This window comes from Mustela lutreola, chromosome 17 (genome assembly GCF_030435805.1).
Source record: "Mustela lutreola isolate mMusLut2 chromosome 17, mMusLut2.pri, whole genome shotgun sequence".
Taxonomy (NCBI): domain Eukaryota; kingdom Metazoa; phylum Chordata; class Mammalia; order Carnivora; family Mustelidae; genus Mustela; species Mustela lutreola.
In genome coordinates, this window is record NC_081306.1 from 44,402,184 (window position 1) to 44,421,424 (window position 19,241).

General features: G+C 64.1%; 1 protein-coding gene across 1 annotated transcript in view; it reads right to left on the reverse strand.

Moving 5' to 3' along the window:
• Positions 1-1,597: 1,597 nt before the first annotated feature.
• The window catches only part of CASTOR2 (cytosolic arginine sensor for mTORC1 subunit 2), a 48,543-nt gene continuing 30,899 nt past the window's right edge, over positions 1,598-19,241 (reverse strand). Inside the window, exons 2-9 of the mRNA XM_059154406.1 lie at positions 18,592-18,662; positions 12,582-12,775; positions 12,044-12,176; positions 11,431-11,554; positions 10,640-10,750; positions 10,289-10,371; positions 7,054-7,148; positions 1,598-6,952 (exon numbers count right to left, since the gene is read on the reverse strand). Of these exons, the coding sequence (XP_059010389.1) occupies positions 6,887-6,952; positions 7,054-7,148; positions 10,289-10,371; positions 10,640-10,750; positions 11,431-11,554; positions 12,044-12,176; positions 12,582-12,775; positions 18,592-18,662 (877 nt within the window). The 3' untranslated portion in view covers positions 1,598-6,886. The remainder of the gene's footprint in view (positions 6,953-7,053; positions 7,149-10,288; positions 10,372-10,639; positions 10,751-11,430; positions 11,555-12,043; positions 12,177-12,581; positions 12,776-18,591; positions 18,663-19,241) is intronic.

The window sequence follows — 19,241 nt, forward strand, 5'->3', positions numbered from 1 at the left end:
AGGTCATGCCTCCTGCGTCCCACCAGCCTGGTGTTCGGGGCCAGGACGTGACGGTGCCGGGCAGGGTTTCTGTTGAAGGTCGGAGTGGTTTCAAGTCCCCCACCCAAGGTTCAGGCCCCGCCACGACCTCCGTCTTGGACACAGGAACCAGGGCACTGAAAGGGACGACCTTGGACGTGTCATGACCCAGGTTCTCGCAGGCGGGCTCCATCTGCCTGGCTGGCTGGAGTGCGTCCTGCACACGCAAGACCCTCTCCACAGTTGTCGTCTCCCCTGGTGTCTCTGCTTCTGTCCCCTCACCCCTGACCCTCCCAGCGGCGGCCACCTGAGTCCCCACGGATGTCCTAGCTCCCGGGTGTGACAGGGAGAGGGCCTCTGACCGCCTGAGAGGGCGCTCGGTCCGCAGACCCCAGAGGGAAAAGCCCTCATAGCAGCAGAACTTCCTGGGGCTCAGGGTGGCAGGGCTGAGGTGGGTGGGGTGCCTAAATGGGGACACGGGGTCTTCAGCCCTGCCCTGCTCACACCTGCCTTCCTTCCGTGGAAAATACCAGAGAGGTCCAGGGCCTCTTTCTTGCTGGGGCAGCCGTAACGCCCACCTGCCAAGAGGGCAAGGAGCCAGACGCCAGAGTCTTGTGGGAGGGACGCCGGGCGGGTGCCTTCCCTCCTGCCTCCAGGGTGTCCTGTGTGGAGGTATCCGCGCCTGGGCTTCCGGAACGTGCGTGCGTGCGTGTGTGTGTGTGTCCCCGACCCCCAGGCCCTGTGTGTGTCGGTGTGTTTTTTTTTTTTTTTGTGTGTGTGTGTGTCCCTGACGCCCAGGACCGACCCTTCCAGAACCAGGCAGTGTTGGGGGCGCGGGTGTGTGTGTGTGTGTGTGTGTGTGTGTCCCCGACCCCCAGGCCCTGTGTCTGTGTGTTTTGTCCACAGCAGGGCTCCGGGCTTGGGGAAGGAGCTCCGTCCTACCCCACAGGCCCCCCGACCCCCAGGCCCACCTCTGCCAGAGGCCTGGGGAGGAGTGTGGGCGGAGTCGCCCGTCTCCAGGACGGCCCCCGAGACCCTGACCTTGAGGGTCTCTCCTGGGTCAAACCAGAGCCGGGCTTTACGGCCACGGAGTGGGGTGGTGGGTGGTCTGTGGGAATCCCGAGACCATGTGGGCTTCTACCTGGCCCCCGTGTCCCCGGCTCTGGGGGAAGTCAGGCTCCCCACTGCGAGCGAACGCCACCCCGCGGGGAGCCCCCAGCCCGCCAGCTGGGACTAAACCGCCTCTGGGAGCAGACCCTCCGGTCTCGGCCAAGACTTCAGGTGACTGAGCGGCCCTGAGCCAGAACGGCCGTAGCTGCTCCCCCGCCCGAGCCCATGCAGCCCTGAGGTCCGGGGGCTGCTTGTCACACGGCACCGGGCAGCGGTGACGGTCCCCCTCGCCCTGGGCGGGTGTCTCTCCTCTCCGACTCTGGCTGTGGGGCTGGGAGACCTGCTCTCCCTCCTCCCGGCGTCCCCCTCCGGCCCCGGCTGTGCTCCCCGCCACCCATCCGGCCGCGGCTCAGAGAAAGGTTAGACCATCAGCACACGCAGACCCGCACCAGAGACTCGTCAGCCAACCTCCATTTTTGTTTCCATTTTAATGAACACTTTACAAAGTACAAAATATACTGTCTTTTTTGGGGGGGGGGAACATTAGGTACTTTTTTTTTTCTCTCCGTCATACAGTACATGAATCTCGAGGGTTTTGTGTGTCTTCGACAAAGAGGGTAAAAGCGTGAGGGCCCTGGGGCGTTGGGTGGCCCCGTGCTCCCCCTCGCCCCAGAACTTGGGACGGATCTACGCGCCCCTGCTACGGCTGCTGGTGACCCGGGACATGCCAGGTGAGGGCCAGATCCCCGAGGCGAGGCCCCCCTGCGCGGGGTGGAGGCCCCTCAGGGCCCCGTCACGCACCCACCATCCGCTCGCCCCCAACTCAGGATAACGGAAATAATTTTGGCATAGAGCAAGAGGACTTGGGATTCTGTTGTCAGTCACCCCACCCCCCCCGGCCCCCGCTGGGGAGCCAACCCTGCTCAGTTCTTCCTGGACGGTTTTCTGGGGAGGTAAACTGAGGCAGAGGACTGGAAAATGCACTGGGCTTGACCTCTCTCTGGGGACCCGAGTTTGGCCTGTTTCTCCGCCTCCACCAACTGCGCTCCCTGCCCTGGGACCCCAGGGGCCCCCTCAGGTGAGGGGCGCCAGTACCCAAAGCCTCTCCTGGCGAGTGCTGTCTGCGGGGGACGCGCCCCGCCCCCTCCGAGCAGCTTAATGAAGTCGGGGCAGCCCCGCGGGCGAGGCCTGCCACCCACACACTGCCAACCTCACTCCGTGCAGCCCACGTCGCCGGGATCCGGGTGGGTCCCGGGGTTGCTCACACACTCGCAGGCGGGACATCGCGCACGCGGGGCCCAGCACACGACACCGTCCGGGCTCCGGGTCTTGTCCCGCCTTGAACCGAGAGCCTCAAACTGCCTCCCTGCCCCCGGAGGCCACAGGGCCAGGCTGCAGGCCTCCCCCGCTGTCCCGGGGCCACTCCTGGTAGCTGGGCCCCGCCTGGCCTTGGCCTTCTCCTCGGAGCCCAGGGCTTAAGGAAAGAGCAGGAGAGACAAAAAAGCTTGCCCTTGCGGGGCCTCTAATTTGAAAATGAAAGGAAAAAAAAAAAAAAAAATGAGCCTGGGGAGCTCTGGGACCAGGGACAGGTATCTGGAGTGGGGAGTGGGGCTCAGCCGCCCTCAGACCCCGGGGCCTCTCGCCCCAGGACCCCCCTCCCCGGGGCCATCTTGGTTGGCTGAGGGCCTTGCAGCCTCTTTCAAGGGAGGCTACTGCCCCTCCGGGCCGAGTCCTCTCCCAGCACAGCATCTGGGAAAACCTGAAAAGCCGAAGCTCCCTTCTTTGGGGGTGTGAAGTGGGGGGAGACTCCATTATCCTCCCGCTCAAGCTCTGCTCACCAAGCCAACCGCCTGCTCCATTCCCCAGCGGCTGTGACCGCCACGACCGGCGGGTCCCCTCTCCCCGCTTACAGGGGACACATCTACCGGGGGGTTTCTTCCTACCCCATCTCCCCCCGGGGTTCACTCGGGAAGTGGCATCAGAAACTCGGCCACAGAGCACAGGAGCGCTCTGCTGTCTCCTGGGAGGTCCTCGAGGTACCTCTTAGCCCCGTCTGGGAAGGGCCCAAGTTGTCCCCACGTCCAGATCCAGAGGCCCGGAAAGGTGGTCCAGGGACCCCCCCTTAATGGTCAGCCTGAGAAACGCGGCCAGGAGGGGCTGGTGGGGGCAGGGGTGGGTTCATCTTTGACCACCAGGCCCCTGGCTTGGGACAGGGGCCTCACCCTACCCATCAAACCAGAACCTTCTCTCCTGACCTCCAGGCCCTCATCCTCCATCATCTCACAGGGGACAAGCCTCGCCAGACCACGCATCTTCTTCCGGACCCGGCACTGGTCACCAAGGCCATGCTGCCCCATGGGGGAGGCCACGGCTGGCGGCTGTGGGTCCCACCAGGGGCCCGTGGCCTGCAGTTGGTGGAGCGGGGAGAAAGCTGGTGGTTGGGAGACTCGGGACCCCCCGGATCCCGGGGTGGGGAAGTCCGCTCACCTCTCTAGCTTGGATGTGTGCCTCTGGGCTTTGGAGACCCTCCCCCACCCCAAAGAAGGCGCAGGGCTGGCCCCGCCCACCTCTGACCTGTGGAGCCCCCGGCGGGGGCAGAGGGAGGAAGGGGTTTCTGGGGAACCGGAGGAGCCCATGCTGAGGGCTGAACCTCAGAGACAGATTTTTATAACTGGGGTTGAGAGAAGGGGGTGGTCACGCCTCCCCCTCTCCCCACCTCCTCTCTGTAGTGTGCAGGGATGGAGCACGCGATGGGCAGGGGTGGCCTTCGGCTGGCAAGGGACACAGAGACCAAGCCACACACGCCCAGAGCCCACCCCACCTCTCGGCAGCCTCGCTCAGGAGCCCATCTCCCTGCCCCTGCCACGTGCCCTCCACCCAGAGCCAGGACAGCTTTGGCCCTGCGGGTCTGGAGACCCCCCCCCCCCCCCCACAATGCAAACTGGGGGGCATTCTCCCCCCCCCACCGAACTCTGGAAACCAAGTCCCTGTGACTGTGCTCCTCACGGTCATGCAGACAGCTGGGGGGGGGGGGAGACTGGGGAAGGGGAAGGTCCGGGCGGCTGCTCCTGCCCAGGCCTCCCCAGCCCCTCCTGGGCACAAGGTCACCGACATCGGTCCTTTTCCTGGCTAGACGGGGCTCGTCTGCAGGAGGAGGCCTGAGAGAAGAGCCTGAGGTATCTGAGCTTGCGGGTGAAACGTCACAGGAATAGCCACGTTGAAGGGTGGGGGACCCCGGGTGGAGGGCTGGGTCGGAACACCCCGGGACCTCCCCACCGCCCAGGTCTTCAGGCTCAGGGCGATGGGAAGACAGCCTTTCTCCTCCCTCCGTACCAGGGTCCCCCAGACCAAACGGGGGTATCCGGGGCCCCGGCCATGGAAATGGGGGTGCAGGATGGCACGGAATCCAGCTTTCGGGGGGGACTGGGGGGGCGGGCCCCGGGGGCTCCGCTCTTGGGCTGCTGGTTTGGTTTTGCTCTCAAGCCCCGGCTTCTCCGCTAACGTATTGCCTGCGTAACTAGATTGAAAAACACACGGTGGCTCGAAACGTGCCCGTGTGCGGCGGGGACACGGCGGGCGGAGGCCCCGGCGCCCGCACACGCGCGCACACAGCGGGGTCGGCGTCCGCGCACTGTGCGCACACGCGTGTGCGTGCCCACAGCATATATTAACATATATTGCTCAAGTATATGTGCTATTTACAGTATATATCTATATCGACATAAAACACAAGTATTTATAGGTGTGTACAATCGATACGTTCTCGGGGGGGTCTGGGCAGCACACGCTTCTGGGGTCACGGCGCCGACACACTTGCTGGGCAGGGCGAGCGGGCGGAGAGCAGACACCATCAGGAGACCCGACGGGAGTCTGGAAGGACGGGCCACGGAACACTGAGGCCTTCCAAGGAGAGAGAGGGGGCCCCGAGGGTCTCTCCCTGCCCACGCGACCACCCCCCGGTTTGGAGCCAGCAAACAGTGGACACGTTTTGGTTGTTTTCGAGTTTTGTGCAAAATGAATTAACTTAAAAAAAAGAAAAAAGAAGAAGAGGGTTCCTAATCAGTGCTTGGGCCCTGAGCGCGTCCAGGATCCAGACCCACGGCTCTTCCGTGGTGGGCTGCCGGGGCTCAGAGGTCGTCTTCACGCTGGGAGTAGAGGGGACTGGGGCTTGCACAAGCCCTTCGCCTAAGGGACTGTCCTTTCTCCTCTGAGCTTCTCGGGAACGGCGGTTCAGCCGCGCTGTCTGAGAACACCAGGAAGGACACGGACCTCAAGGGACCCTCTGGTCCAGCTCGCTTGGGAAGCACCCCCGGCTGGAGGGGAGGCGCGGGGGCTCACCCGATGTTCCCAGGTCAGCCTCGCAGGGGTACTAGACCGCCTCAGCTGGCCTGCCACCTGGCTGCCACCGCCCCGTGGCCTCTGGGTCCCCTCTGATGTTCACACAGACCACGGTGCCCTGGGTGCCGTCAGTGGGGCTGCCCTGGGGGGGGGGGGGGAACTCCTGCCTTGCAACAGACTCTGTGGCCCACTTCCTGCTCCAAAGAGAGGCCCACACTCCTGGGACACCCCCCGATTCTCCTGCTTGGGCGCCAGCTGAGTGATGCCGAGCCCCTGGGCCCCCTGACGGAACTGAGCAGGCCCCATCCCCCGAAAACTGCCGCCAACCGCAGCCTGGGCGCAAATATATTAAATAAGAAACTAAAACGTACGGTACAGTTTTCTCTGTTAAGGCTCAGATAAGCTGCCCCCCCAGGTCAAGTACTCATTAATGCCACAGTCCCCAGCTGAGGGGCGGGCAGACAGGCGAGTCGGGGGCAGGGGCCTTCCGCATCCCCCAGAAGTGGGGTGGGGGAGGGGACAGGATATCAGGGGAGGCCTGTGCTGGTCTAGTCAACTGCTGGGGAGTGGGGGTGACCCAAGAAACCCCAGGTCCAGAATGCTGGGGATGCCCCCACTTGGGGGAAACCGAGGCTCTGCCTGCCCAGGTAGGGTCCAGGGAAAAGCAAGAGGGGTCGGGCGCCCACGGCCCAGGCTGGTGGGTCTCCCGGGAACCGCCCCCCGGAGCGAGCGCTTACAGTGGGAAGGGTCTGTTCAGGGCCCCCTTGGCAGTCTTGCTGGGAGTTGGGGCACAGACCCTGTGCATGGCAGGCAAGATTCTGGGCGGCGCGGGTCCTCCCCAGCTCGGGGCCCACCCAGGCTTGTCCCAGCTGCCCCAGCACGCGACCCAGGGGCCGCCCACTGGCCTCCACTCTGCGGGAACCAGCCCGGAGCTGATGGAACCAGAGACCAGCGACCACAACATCCAGCCCAGGTCCTCACGGGGGCCTCCCTGGGCTCCATGAACTCAGCCCTGCTCGGCCAGCTCCCCTAGATGACACGAGAACCGGAACCCCCTCGTCTCGTAGGAGGGCCCTGCTTCCTTCAGCACCCGCCCCCCGCTGCGGGCGAGGCCAGGGGGGAAGGTGGGCGGGCTCGCGAGCTCCCTGGGCCTCGGACCTCATTTTCTGGAGGAGGAGTCGGGGGGAGGAGGAGACTAGGGGCTCTCTGGAGGGTCTGGGGGCTCCAGGAAGGGCACAGGGAGGCCTTGGCTTGGGCGCCCCAGGCCTGGCAGGGGAAGCGATCGGGGGCGTCTCCCAGAGGCCCCTTCTTGGGGGTCCCTGGGGCCGATTTTCCAGTCTGAGAAATACTGCGAGAAGAATCTTCAGGGTGAGGGCCGGGCCCAGGCCTGGGGGCGGACAGGGAGGAAGGGGAGGCCCCCCTAGTGCTTCTCTGCTTGGCTGACTTTCAGGGCACTGATGACGGCGCTGATGTTCTCCTCCGGCACCTGCGAGGGGCAGGGGAGGCAAGAGCCGTGAGCCCCGCACGGGCGTCCCCTGCGGAGACTCTGGGCGCCTGCTTTCCGCTCAGTCTACGCGGGACACTCACCAGCGCGTGGTCGAACTTGAAGGTACTGATGTAGTAGGCGGGGATGTCTGCGGCGGCCAGGGGCTCGGAGATCTGCGCCACGATGCCACACTCATCTGGGGACAGAGGCGGGGACGACGCTCAGCTAGGCCTGGCTGCCCACCACGCCCACCACGCGGGTTCCCGGATGCCACGCCAGGATTCCCTGGTGCTCTGACCACCCCCCCAGGAGCCTTCTCTGACCCCCCACCGCACCCCCACAACGGACTCTCGTCCGTCTGCAGGGCTCCACAGAGCTGAACTCTCTGTCTGCTCCCCCGCTCCCCGTCCCTACCACCTCTCGAGTTTTCCGCGACAGAGCCGGAGCCCGTGTGGCCGGAGGGAGGACGTGGGTTCAGGCCCTCTTCCCTGTCACCCTCTGACCCTTTTTCTAGCCAGAAGACCGTGGTCAAGTCACTTCCTCCCTGCGAACACCGGGAATGGGGCTTCTACCTCCCTCTAGACCTCCAAAGCGGGGGTGTATCCCCTCCTCACCCCCGGCTCCCTGCCTGATTTGAAGGCACCACTCAAAGCTTCCTCCTCCAGGAAGACCTCCAGGGTCTGAAGACCACTCTGCCACCAACACAGCCCCTTCCAAACTTTCAGGTGGTTTCCCCCAAATCCACTATTCCAATTTTGACGACGATGCCTTTTCCCAACTGGGTGGGAGAGTCCAGGTCGGGTCACCAGCTCCCCGCGCGATTCTGAGGCTGGAGCCCGGGAACCGACGGGGCTGCAAGCCTGCGGCACCCCACTGCCATCCCTTCCAGCCTCTCCTCTGCTCCTTCACTCCCTGGCCCAGCCCTGGACCTGTGCGGTGACTCTGGGCTCCTGCTTTCCGCTCAGTCTGCCGGGGCTCCCGGCTGGACACGCAGGCCCTTGGCGGCTGGGCGAGCCCGGCATCTGGTGACCGCCTGTGCCACCGAGTGGTGGGGATGCGCAGTCTCCCCAAATCCTTTCACTACGCACACAGCTACTCCAACAGAAACGGGGGTTGGGGACGGGAGTCGAGAACGATGCTTTCCCGACTGCGGGTTTGGACCCCGTGTCACATCAGTTCGGAAGGCCGGGGACCTGCACTCTGCAGAATGACAGGGTGGCCAAGAGGAAGCCCCGAGGGCGCGCACAGCAGAGCCCGGGCGAGGACGGAGCCACCTGCACCGGGCACACTGGGTCCTGGGGGAAGCCGCGTTTACCCCAAAGCACACTCATAAGCACGCGGAACCCGCCGGTCTGGAACCCTTCAGATTCTCGGCGAGCTGCTTCCCTGGCAGGGTCCTGCCGGCTGTCAGGGTGGCTCAGACCCCGCGCCGCCCTGCGAGGGCAGCTGCCAGCGCCGCCGGCGACACATCTGGACACGTCATCAAGACATTCCACGACTGTCTTACAGGCAGCCCTGTGAAGGACTCGGGCTCCTGGTTGCCCCCCGGCGGCTCCCCCGCCTGCCAGAGCTCGGCTGCTCCCCACCGCCTACAGGAAGACATGGTGGCAGACCCCTCGGGCCGGCCTCAGGACTCCGTCCCTCTGCCTGTGCTGACCTGGCTGGGTTCTTCAACCCTGCCTACCTCTGGAGCCTGCACCCCGGGCACAGCCATCTGGAGCCACGCGGGTGCTGCAGACAGGGGCTGCCGCGTCCTACCTCCTCCTCCCCGAGAGCCAGGGAGTACCCCCACTGGTCACCTTCTCTGGGGAGTCTTCTCCTGGGCCACTTGGGCTTTAACTGTGACGCTGACAGCAGAGCACCCGGTACAACAGACATGCACGGGTGCTCCCCACCCGGGGGAGGGACCCACCATCCTCCTCATTAGGATGCCTGCCTGCGGCCATGCTTGTTTCTAACAACCTCCTTGGTGAAGAGTTGTTCCAGCGCTCGATCCCCACGACCCGGCACCGGGCAGCCAGTGTGGGCGGGAGAAACGTTAGGGTCTGTGGCAAAGGAGCCCCCCACCCCCGTGCCAAGAGGCAAACTGGTCGCCAGGGTTGGACCAGGAGCCTTCAGTGTACACTTCCTAGCACTCCACAGAGCAGCCTGCTGTCCTGCCCCCAGGACGGCTCTGGCTTTGGCCTCGATGCGAGCGGAGTCGGGGGGACCTGTCCTGTCTTGCTAGTGACCATGACCTGCAAGTGTGTCCACGGGCAGGTGAGGCCGGAGGCAGAACCTGGGTCCCTCACTGCCCCTCTGCCCCAGGTCAACATATGCTGCCACCTCCGTCTCCTGTCCTAGGAACGCGCGTCCGAGGGCTGACGTGATCACCCCTGGAGCAGTCGGAGCTTCGTCGGGAATGTCCTTCACTCCGTCTGTGGGGACTCAGGGTTCACCGATCCCACCCGGGTCTGTGGATGCCGTTTCCCGGAGACGACCGAGAGCCTGTCCCGGGTTCCAGCTCTGGGGTCTAACGGGTCTAGCTGCAGGAAATCATTTCTGATCGGCGCATCCCTGATAGTGGGGCCGGCGGCCTCCACCCGGCCCCAGGCGAATCAGTGCCCCGCAGGCCTGCTAACCCCCAAGGACCCTGAGCCCCACGGCCCCCTGAACACGCCTGTGGACAAAACTTGCCGCCAATGGCGCTGTTTGGGCAGTTGTGGAAGCTGAGGCTCGAGACTCTTAGGGAATCTCCACAGAGGTCCTCTATAGGGTCAGGTCATTGTTACGGAGAAGCGGCTCCTTCCCAGGACAGGAACGGTGAGGTATTTCGGGGTGAATGCTGGGGTGTCCGAGTCTGACGGCGATGGCATTTATTTACGTGAAGGACCCTCATCAGAACCACGGCCGCGGCCTGGGAGCAGCTGGGACTCATAGGTGACTTTTTCCCTTCTCTGCTGCAGACTCCACGCCCAGCACAGAGCCCAGCAGCAGGGCCCGAACTCATGACCCTGAGACCAGGACCTGAGCTGAGATCAAGAGTGGCCACTTAGCTGCCTGAGCCGCCCAGGCCTCCCTTCCCTTTCTGTTTGACTCTGGCCCCCGGCGTGCTAACAAGCGGCAGGAATGCGCTCTCCCAGCCGGGGAGAGGTACGGCTGCTTTGGCTGAAGGCGTTCCTCCCGCCCTCTTGTCTGGAGCCCCCTGCCTCCTGTCACTCGCCGGTCGAGGGCCACGGACGCCGGCCCCCGCCAGCCTCAGTTCCCCAGCTGCACGGCAGGGTGAGTGAGCCCGGATGGAATGCCCGCACAGATGCTAGGCCCCCGCCCGCTGGTGTGGCACCCCCCGGGGCTCACCAAATCCCAGGGGCTGTCCTCCGATCCGCACCATCTTCCAGAGCTCTCCAGACGCGCTCGTGAACAACAGGTTACTAGGGAACCTTAACAAGGAGAGAAAGAGAGAAACCCCAGAGGCCGACGTTGGTCACGGTCCCTGGGTCGGAGCGGTGGCTGCCCTCGGGACGATCAGGGGTCTCGAGGCCCTGCCTGAGCGCCCCCTTCATCTGGGGGAACGGGAAAGCAGGGCTGGGAGTGCGTTTGGGAACACTGCCCCCCCCCCAACCGCCAGCCCCAGAGGGGAGGCCGAGGGACCCCAGGCCACCAGCTCTCTGAGCTGCCTGTCGTCGGTAAGTAAGAAGGGCCACTCACCTCTGCTGGGTCTGCACGTCCATCACCAGGGAGATGTAGCCCTCAATGAGGGAGAAGGAGAAGAAACGGATGTGGCCACAGTCCTCCCCGGCAGCCATGGGGTCCTTCACTCTGGGGGCGGGGGGTGGCGTGGTGAGGTGGACAGTGGACCCTGACCACACCCAGATCCCCACCCGGTCCGCTCGCCTGCCCCCCGGCCTGGGAGAGCTGCGGCCAAGTCCTGGCCCCAATCCTGACCCTGAACCTCCGGCCCCAGGCTCGGTCTCCCCACCTGAGGCAGACGAGTCCGCGGCGTTCACAGAGGCGAGCACCATGCTTCCCGGAGCCCCACACCCAGCCGGCCCTGGCTGCAGACCACCCCTGCCCCTTCCTGGACAGGGTTTCTCTGTCCCTGCGCTGACCCACATCTTGGGGTCCCTGGTCCCACCCCCACTAAAATCCGAGAAAAAAAAGGCAGCAAAGCCTACTGTCTGCCAAGCAGAAAAGCCCTGGGCTCCTGGCGCCCCTACAGACCGGGCTTGCCGCTGGAGCTCCGGGGATGGAGCGTGGGGGTGGAATCCACAGACGTGTGGCGCTGGGGCTTCGCCATGCTTTGGGGTTCCCGAGGAAGGATGTCTCCCCAGTCAGAGCATGACTTTGGGGTACAGTCATGACCCCTGCCCCAGACCAGCTTCCAGGACAGGGGTAGCTCGGTATCTCCCCACTCAGACCGGGGCTCCCAGGCACAGCCGTGTCCCCTTGGCCTCCCTGGCCTGCCCTGCAGCCTCTCCCGTCCAAGGGGGCGGCCGTACCCATTGGAGTAGAACATGACGTCCATGAGAAGTGTGGCGACCGCAGGCAGCGTGTCAGGGTCCAGGCTGGTGACACAGAACCTGTTGCTCGGGCTGGACAGAGGGTGGATGACAGGCCTCTGGACTGTGAGAGCAAAGACAGCGGGTGCTGAGGCCAGGGGGAGGAGTGGCACGGGGTAGGGGAGGGCCCGGGACAAGAGGCGGGGTGAGCCGGCAGCTGCTCTGGGGGACCTGGCCCCTGTGCCTTCTCCAGCCTCCAATACATTCACTCACGGCTCTCCTGATTCTCCGGCTCACTGCCAGACCCCTGGGCCTTTGCACATGCCTTGCTGGCTGCCTGGAATGAATGCCCGTGCTAACCTCTACCAATTGGCTGAGCTCCTATTTGGGCTCTAAGCTTCAGTTCGAGAGTCGCTGCCTCTGGGAAGCCCATCTTGATACCCTGGATGGGTGAGGAGTGGCCTCTGGACATCGCCAACTGTGTCCCCTTCCCCTGTCCTTGCTAGACCTAGAGAGCAGGGTCTGACCCTGTGTTACACTTGGTGCTCTGTGGGTGCTCTAGGGTGCCCTGGGGACTTCTTGAGGTCTCTCCGGAAGAGCCTCCTGAACTCACCCATCTTGGGCTTCACAAAGCCATTGGTGATGCCAAGGTTTTCGGCAGCTACCGTCTCGCCATTGACAACCCGCAGGATGGTGAACTCCGATGACAAGGTGTGAGTGACGAAGGGCAGGTCCCGCTCACGCACCTACGGACGGGGAGTCGAGGATGTTGGCATCCCGTGGTCCCTGGGGGGCACCTCCCTTCACTCTGAGATTCTGCTCCCCGAACCAGCTTCCCCCATCCCTCCCGCCGTGCTCATGGGGGATGGGAGTCTGGACCCGCTGCGGCCTGGGAGCAGACACTCTCGCCCCCCCCACCCTCGTGTGCCCTCACAGCCGAGGCTCGGGGTCCAAGCCGGCACGGTCTGCAACAAGCACTTGGTGTACGGGGCTGAACGGAGCCCCACAGGGCCACCCGGGGCCCTGCGGCCACTTGAGCCATGACCCTGAGGTACCCTTGACCTCTCTCTGAGCTGACCACACAACGGGGGGACCACAGAACCCCGCAGATGATGCCCCCCAAGGCCCCAGGGTGCGGGGCCCCGGCTCACCAGGATGAAGTCCGTCTGGTAGGTGGAGAGCATGAACACGGAGATGTTCTGGTCCGCCAGCGGGGCGATGACCGACTTGGCGATCTTGGTGACGCCGATGGGCTGCGAGCTGGAGAAGCTGCCCCCGCCCGACACCACGTTCAAGGCCAGCCAGGTGGCGTCCGCCACGCTCAGGTGCTCTGAGGAGGGCAGCTCTGCAGGGGGGGGAAGCGGATGACACATGGAAGGCGCGCCTGTGACTGTGACTGTGACGCGATGGGTCTTCCGGGCCGGGGACAGGGCCGGCTGCCTGCCAGGGCCCCCCATTGGGCCCCGGTTCCCTCGTCTGTCAGAGCAGAATGGAATCAGAGGTCCCAGCCCGGGGGGACCGAGCAGGGAAGGCCCTCAGAGGACCTCAGACGCGCTGACCACTCGCGCAGTAACCACAGCCTGGTGCGCCAACCGGTAAGGGGGCCCTGGGCTTCTGGCTTCAGCATCCGGTCTGTTACGTGGGTGTTGAAAGAGAAATAGTCTGACGGCTGCAGGAAAACTCCCCAGAAACAGCAGCTCAGTTCTGAAATTCTAAGAGGCCTGGACCTAGGGAGAACGCCGCGAGCCCCCCAATCTGGCCATCTAGTTCAGAGACAGCCCCAAGAGCCGCTGAGGGCCAGGTATCCTGATGGTCCAGCCTTGCTCAACGCTCAGCCCAGGGCTTCCTGGGGCCTGTGTGCTGGGTGTGAGCCACGCAGCCCCGACAGCGGCCATCGTTTTAATGTATTTAACGCTGGACACTTGAAAACGCCCCTGTCCATTCGGCCCTCTTGGGAAAGCCCTGGAAGGGTCAGTTACGTCTTAAGTCGCTGCGTATTAACAAGAGGCCACACCGGCATTTGCGAACAGGCCCTCTGCCCGCCGCTGCCAGGTTCCTCGCGACCCCAGACCACCCAGCGGCTTCCCTCATCCTTCGGAGAAGAGCCCAAGTCCTTCTCCCCAGAGAGCTCTGTGCGGAGAAAGGGAGGGGTCCGTCTACACCCGCACTGCCCCAGACCGCAGCCGCTCACTGTGGCTTCAGAGCGACAGAAGAACGGGGCTAATGCAACAGAAAAGAGCGTATGTTTTATTTCACTTGGATTCATTTTGCTTCTGCGAAGGGCACGTGGTGCGCGGCTACCGTGCGGGGCGGTGGCCTTGTCTATGCTCAGCACGTGGCGCGCAGGGGTGCAAGATGAGGACGGGGCGGGGGCAGCCGGCCCTGCCTCTGCTCTGTCCGGGCCCCACGTTCCGACCCACCTGCCCTCCCGCTCCTGTCGGGGCTCGGTCACCCTGCCGGCCCGAGGTTGGGGGGTGGCCTCACCATCACCCCTTACTCCCACACCCGACCTCCCAGGATCGGGCCACGGGGCCCCGAGGGGGGAGCGAGCGCCATTCCCAGCCCCGGCCCACCAGTGGGGACAGGGCATTCGCTGCCCATCAGCTTACGGACGCACACGGGCTGTGCGAAGTCCGCCCCATCCCCGCTAGGCAGAGCAGGCTGTGGGAGGCGGACGGCGACATACGCCAGCTTCAGGCTGGGACAGATCGACTCCAGGCCGGGCTCCAGCCGCCCTGGCGGAGGCTGCCAGGAAGCTGCGGCCAGTCCAGGGGGGAAGGCATGTGCCCCCCAGTCAGTGAAGCGCTGGGGTGTGTGCATTTTTAAGGGGCACTGGTGCAGACACGGCTCTGCTCTGGGGAGTTTCTTGGCGGGTTTGGATGCGTCCCAGGGAGAAGCCCAGGCCTGAGGCCAGCTGAGAGTGGGGTGTGGGACCCTGCGGGGGCTGAAGGGGGCGGGGGACAGAGGACTTCAGGGCCGTCCAACTGCTGGCCAGTCTGGGCAGCGAGCGGGTCGGCCGGGATGGGTCTGCCTGCCCTGCTCCAGGCCTCGGGGCCAGCCACTGCTGGCTCTCGGCCCTGGGTAGAACCCACAGACAGTGGTCAGCTCGGACCAGCGGTCAGAAACCACAGTGTTCGCTGCTTCTGGCCCCTGGGACCTGTGACACCGGGGTGGGCGGCAGGGAGGGAAGGCCTGTCCGAGCCCATCCTCACCCCGGGCCAAGCCTCGGGGGGGACGAGCTGCCATTGTTGGGGCTGTGGGGATGAGCTCCAGGAGGCTGACCAGGAGACCGCGAGCCTGCCCGTCCCTAGAGGAAAAGCGGACCCACTCCCAGACCAAGATGGGTTGTTTGTCTCTGTCACCGCACGCAGCAGAGGCTCTACAAACAGCCTCTGGGAGCTGTGGTGATGGAGGTTAACGGTGTCTTGTCACTCCCCAGCTTCAGACTGGGGTGGCTCTGTGGCTGGATAGAGCCCTCCCCCTACCCTCCTCGTGGTACCCACCCCCCCTGCCCCAGGCCTCCTCTGCCCCGGGCTGCAGGTCCCTGCGTGCCACCGCTGTTGTGTGCCCCACCCAGCCTGTGTTTCTGGGCTTCTCCTGCCCCGCCCGCAGCAGGGTCAAGGGTCCTGGGGTCAGGAGGAGGGGGAGGTGTTTAACCCGCCTTCACTCTGGGCAACACCAACACCCAGCACCAGCAGCCGTGCAGGCGGCAGAGATGGATCTGAACCCGGGTCTTCCCGTCCGCACTCACGGGGAGGCCAGGAGTCGCTTCTGGACGACATCCTCCCCCTGCCTCGGGACCAGCATGCATGCGAGAGACACCGCGCTCCCGTAACCGTACCCGGTTCAGCCCCAAGTGCCGACCAGGAATCGCGGCCTGGAAGCGAGACCCCTACGCAGCCGCCGCAAGGTAGCGGACCCTCCTCTCAGCCCCGGCTGGGTGAATCACTTACACCGGTTTCTCTCCCCCTCCCGGAGCCCCCTTCCCCACACTGAAGACACTATGACTGCTCCGGCCACCGGAAGAGGTCTGGGGAGAGGCCAAGGGATTATTAACGGCTCCAGGGGAAGTTGGGGTTTCAAGATTGTGGGTAGTTCCCTTCCTGGGTCAGTCGGGGTCTCAGCCTGGGCCTGAAGATCTCACTTCGGACAAAGCCTGCTTATTTTCCCCCAGGGAGGCCCCCACGTCACCCTCTCGCCTCCCGCGTACTCACCCCAGGTGCCTCTTCCTGAGTCCAGCCTCAGTGACGACTCTCTCCCGCTCAACAACCTTCAATGGCTCCCTACTGCCTTCAGAACAAGGTCCAAATGGACCCTGCTCACCCCTTTTTAAATCTGAACCTGTCTTTCCATCGACTTTTTGAACCTGGTCTCTGCTTCCGCGTCTAGACTTACTCATACACCCCCACCTGACATGCGCTCTCCCTCCCTAGCTCTTCAAGGGCAGCAAAAACGGCCTCCTCCAGGAAGCCTTCCCTGACTACCTAAGCTCCCCCAAAGTCTCCTCTTCCGAGCTCCCAGAAGGGGACATGCTGAAAGCTCCCCGGTTCTCCCAGACTTAAATATAGCGTGAGGCTCCCCGCTAGTTAGCAGTGCAGCTCAGGAAAAAGTCCCCGGTAAATTCAGATTTCGAATCTTTCTTGATTCCTGCTCTATCCTCACCGCGCCAGCCTCCTCACTCTGCTCTCCTCCAGGCAAGCCCTTCACGGTCAGATAAGCCTCTTCACTGGCTCCCCCTTGCCTCTGTCTTCTCCCCTGCATGCCCAGCGACCCCCCATTCTAGAAGGCTCCCCACTCCCAGTGTCACGGGTTTCACCGGGTGGGCTCATTAGTCATTTAGTTGGGTTTGCCTCAAGCACTGCCTCCTCTGGGGAGTCCTCCTGGACTGCACTTCTGCCAGCCAGGCTGGGTACCACTCTCTATTGATACTGCAACGCAATTCTGGTTCCTGTGTTTCTGTCCTCCCAGAGCCGTAAGCCCCTGAGGGGCAAAGGCCGCATTCCCGCACTTCTGCTCTCCCCGGCCTCGGGCCCGGCCCCTGGAGGCATCTGGAGAGGCCGGTGACAGCCTTTTCTGCACTTCAGGTTCCTTATCTATAAAACGCAGTTAGCAAGAGCCCTTCCCAGGGCTTCTACAGCACAGTGTCTACAGCCAGAAGCCCCGCGGGGGCAGGGAGGGAAGTCGGAAGAGGTCGATTCAGGCTCCTAACCGATCCAGTCTGCTGGCTTGCATACTACTGCAAGGGTCCCTCCTACGGGGTCTCCGCACAGCACCCACTGCGACCACGAATAACCGCGTTGCGGGCTGGCAGACCCCGTGGCTCATGGGGTCAGCGGGCCTCTGTCAGTGCCGCCTCCTGCAACCCCGGGGGCAGGCGGTGCCGGCTGGGGACAGGCACCATTCACCTGCGCGATGCCTCCCAGGGGACTGAGGATTCCTACAAACGTGGGTTTCCAGGGCCTGCAAACCCTAACCTAACCCTGCAAAACCGGCCCCCTGGGTCCTGCGGCCACAGCCTTCCTCTGTCTCTGGTCGCCGCACTGGCTCGCCTGTGGCCCCGAGATGGAGCGAGCTTGTCTCGTCTGGGGAGACGGGGCCGTGAGGGTACCTGCTCCTGGAGCAGAGACATCCCGGGGCGCTCCTTCCGCATCCGAAGTGCCGTGCTTCTCAGCAGGACCCACACAGAGATGGAGATGGGTCTGGGGTCCCCAAGTGTACGTTCTTCATGGGACCGTGCTTTGTGGTTAGGGCAGAAGTTCCTGTCTGTGGCTCCTAAGCTCCCAAAGGGTCTGTGCATGGATGAATGATGGACCGGACAGACATCTTTGATGATGGGGTAGGGGTGCGTAAGCACGACGGAGAGCAGGGGTGAAGTCAATTCTTCCAAGCTCCCCTCGTTCACCGGCGTGGATGGTCTAAAAAGGCCCCCCCCCCCCACTTGCCCTAAGAACCACACAAACAGCTTCTGACCCCGGAACACCAGGTCTCAGACCCCATTTTAGGAATCAGCCGGAGTGAAATGAAGGTCATAAATGTATCCCTGGAGAACCAGGAATGCCCGCTTGGATTCTAAGCGCAGGGGGACCGGGCAGGGAGGCAGGCGGCATCCACCACGGCGTGGACCGCGAGAGGCCGTGACATCGCAGGAAACGTCGCGTCACGGTGTCAGGGGCAAGCACTTCTCTCCGGGACAGGACGGCACGCGGACTGACGAGAGACAACTCGTGCCCCGTACCATTGGAAAGGGAAACGCGAAAGAGTGACCAGGAGTTGCCTTTGGGGTGGAATGGGGGTTTTTGTAAAAATGCGGACCCAGGGGCGCTCTCTGTAGGCTCTCCCGAACGGAACTGGGGGCCTCGGCGGGAACGCCGGCTCTGGGGGGAGCCCCGCTCCGTGGCCGTGGGCCTGGTCCCCTGACCTCCCCCCGCCCCCCGCTCGCAGCTCCACGCCGGCGGGACGCGAACACGCCCCGTTCTCACAAACGAGTGGGCAGCGGGCCGCGCAAACGGACGCTCGCTGGCGCTTTAGACCAGGACCAACATCATAAGCCGACGGCATAAAACGGAGGGGACACGGCGGAGACGGGGGACGGGGAGTGATGCCATCAGGGATGAGGCTGTTTGGGGGGAGGGGAGAGGTCGGTGGGCGTGGCCACACAACCCCGTGCAGGCCACAGACCGCCGAGCCGGACACTGTAGAAGGGCGCGCGTTTGCTACGTGAATTGTGTTTCAGCCTTGAAGACGGACACACGCGAAGGAAGGGACAGCAGCAGGGCCTACGGGAGCCCTGCCCGGGAGCCAGGGACGGAGGACCGGCGGCCTCTCGCTCGGCGGTGGGAGCTCAGCGAAAGGAGCCCAGGGCTGTAGCTACTTCCTCCGTAGCCTGGAGTTCCCAGCTGGGTAAGCACGCCGCCGTCTGACCGACCCTTCCCGCTCTGGGGCCTTTCCTGGGGCAGTTTCCTCAGCGGAAAGGAAGGGGAGCAGCCACGGCACAGGGAGAGAAGGAAACAGACTCTGTGCTGACCTTCTAACCCACTCGCCAGGAGACGGAGGCAAAAATAAGGTGGCGGGTTGGGGGGGAGGGAGAAATAAGGCGGCGGGCGGGAGCAGAAATAAGGCGGCAGGCGGGGGCAGAAATGTCTGGGGTGACAGAGCACTCACCCAGGAACCCCTCCTCGTCAACAATGATGGTGTAGTCCTCCGGCGTCTCAGTCAGACTGAAGAACTTGCACCTGGACGGTGGACGGACAGACAGAGAACATCACCGTTAGTGCCACTTCGGACCGGGCAGGACCCTGGGACCCTGTGGGAGATGACTCGGTTTGCCCAGAGCTCTGACCCGAGGCTGCCGTGTGACCTGCCGTGCGCTGTGGATCTTCCCCTCCGCTGCCCTCCAGTTCTGACTCCGGGGTCTCAGAGACGCTGGTCGTCCCCTCTGCACTGCCCCCCACCAACCTTGGGGGACCCCTGAGCCGGCCAGCCTCTAGGTCCCCATGCAGCTCAGGGGTCCTCGATCCCACCTTTCCCGGGGAAGCAGCAGCTGAAGGAGGACTGGCAGGGAGCAGGGAGAACTGCCTTTTCTGCAGGCGCCCCACGCTCTGACTCCTGGGCCTCTGCTGCTGCCCCCACCCCCCGGCCCTCCACACCTGTGGGTCCCAGCCCCTCTCCTCACCCACTCGAGAGTCTCATGGTCATTTAAGACCTAAATCAAGTCACCCGACCAACAGCCCAGCCTTTAGGGTACTTCTCCTCCGTGCCCAAGAACGAGGTGTGGCCACCTGTGCGGCAGGGGTGGGGGGCGGCGGCACGGA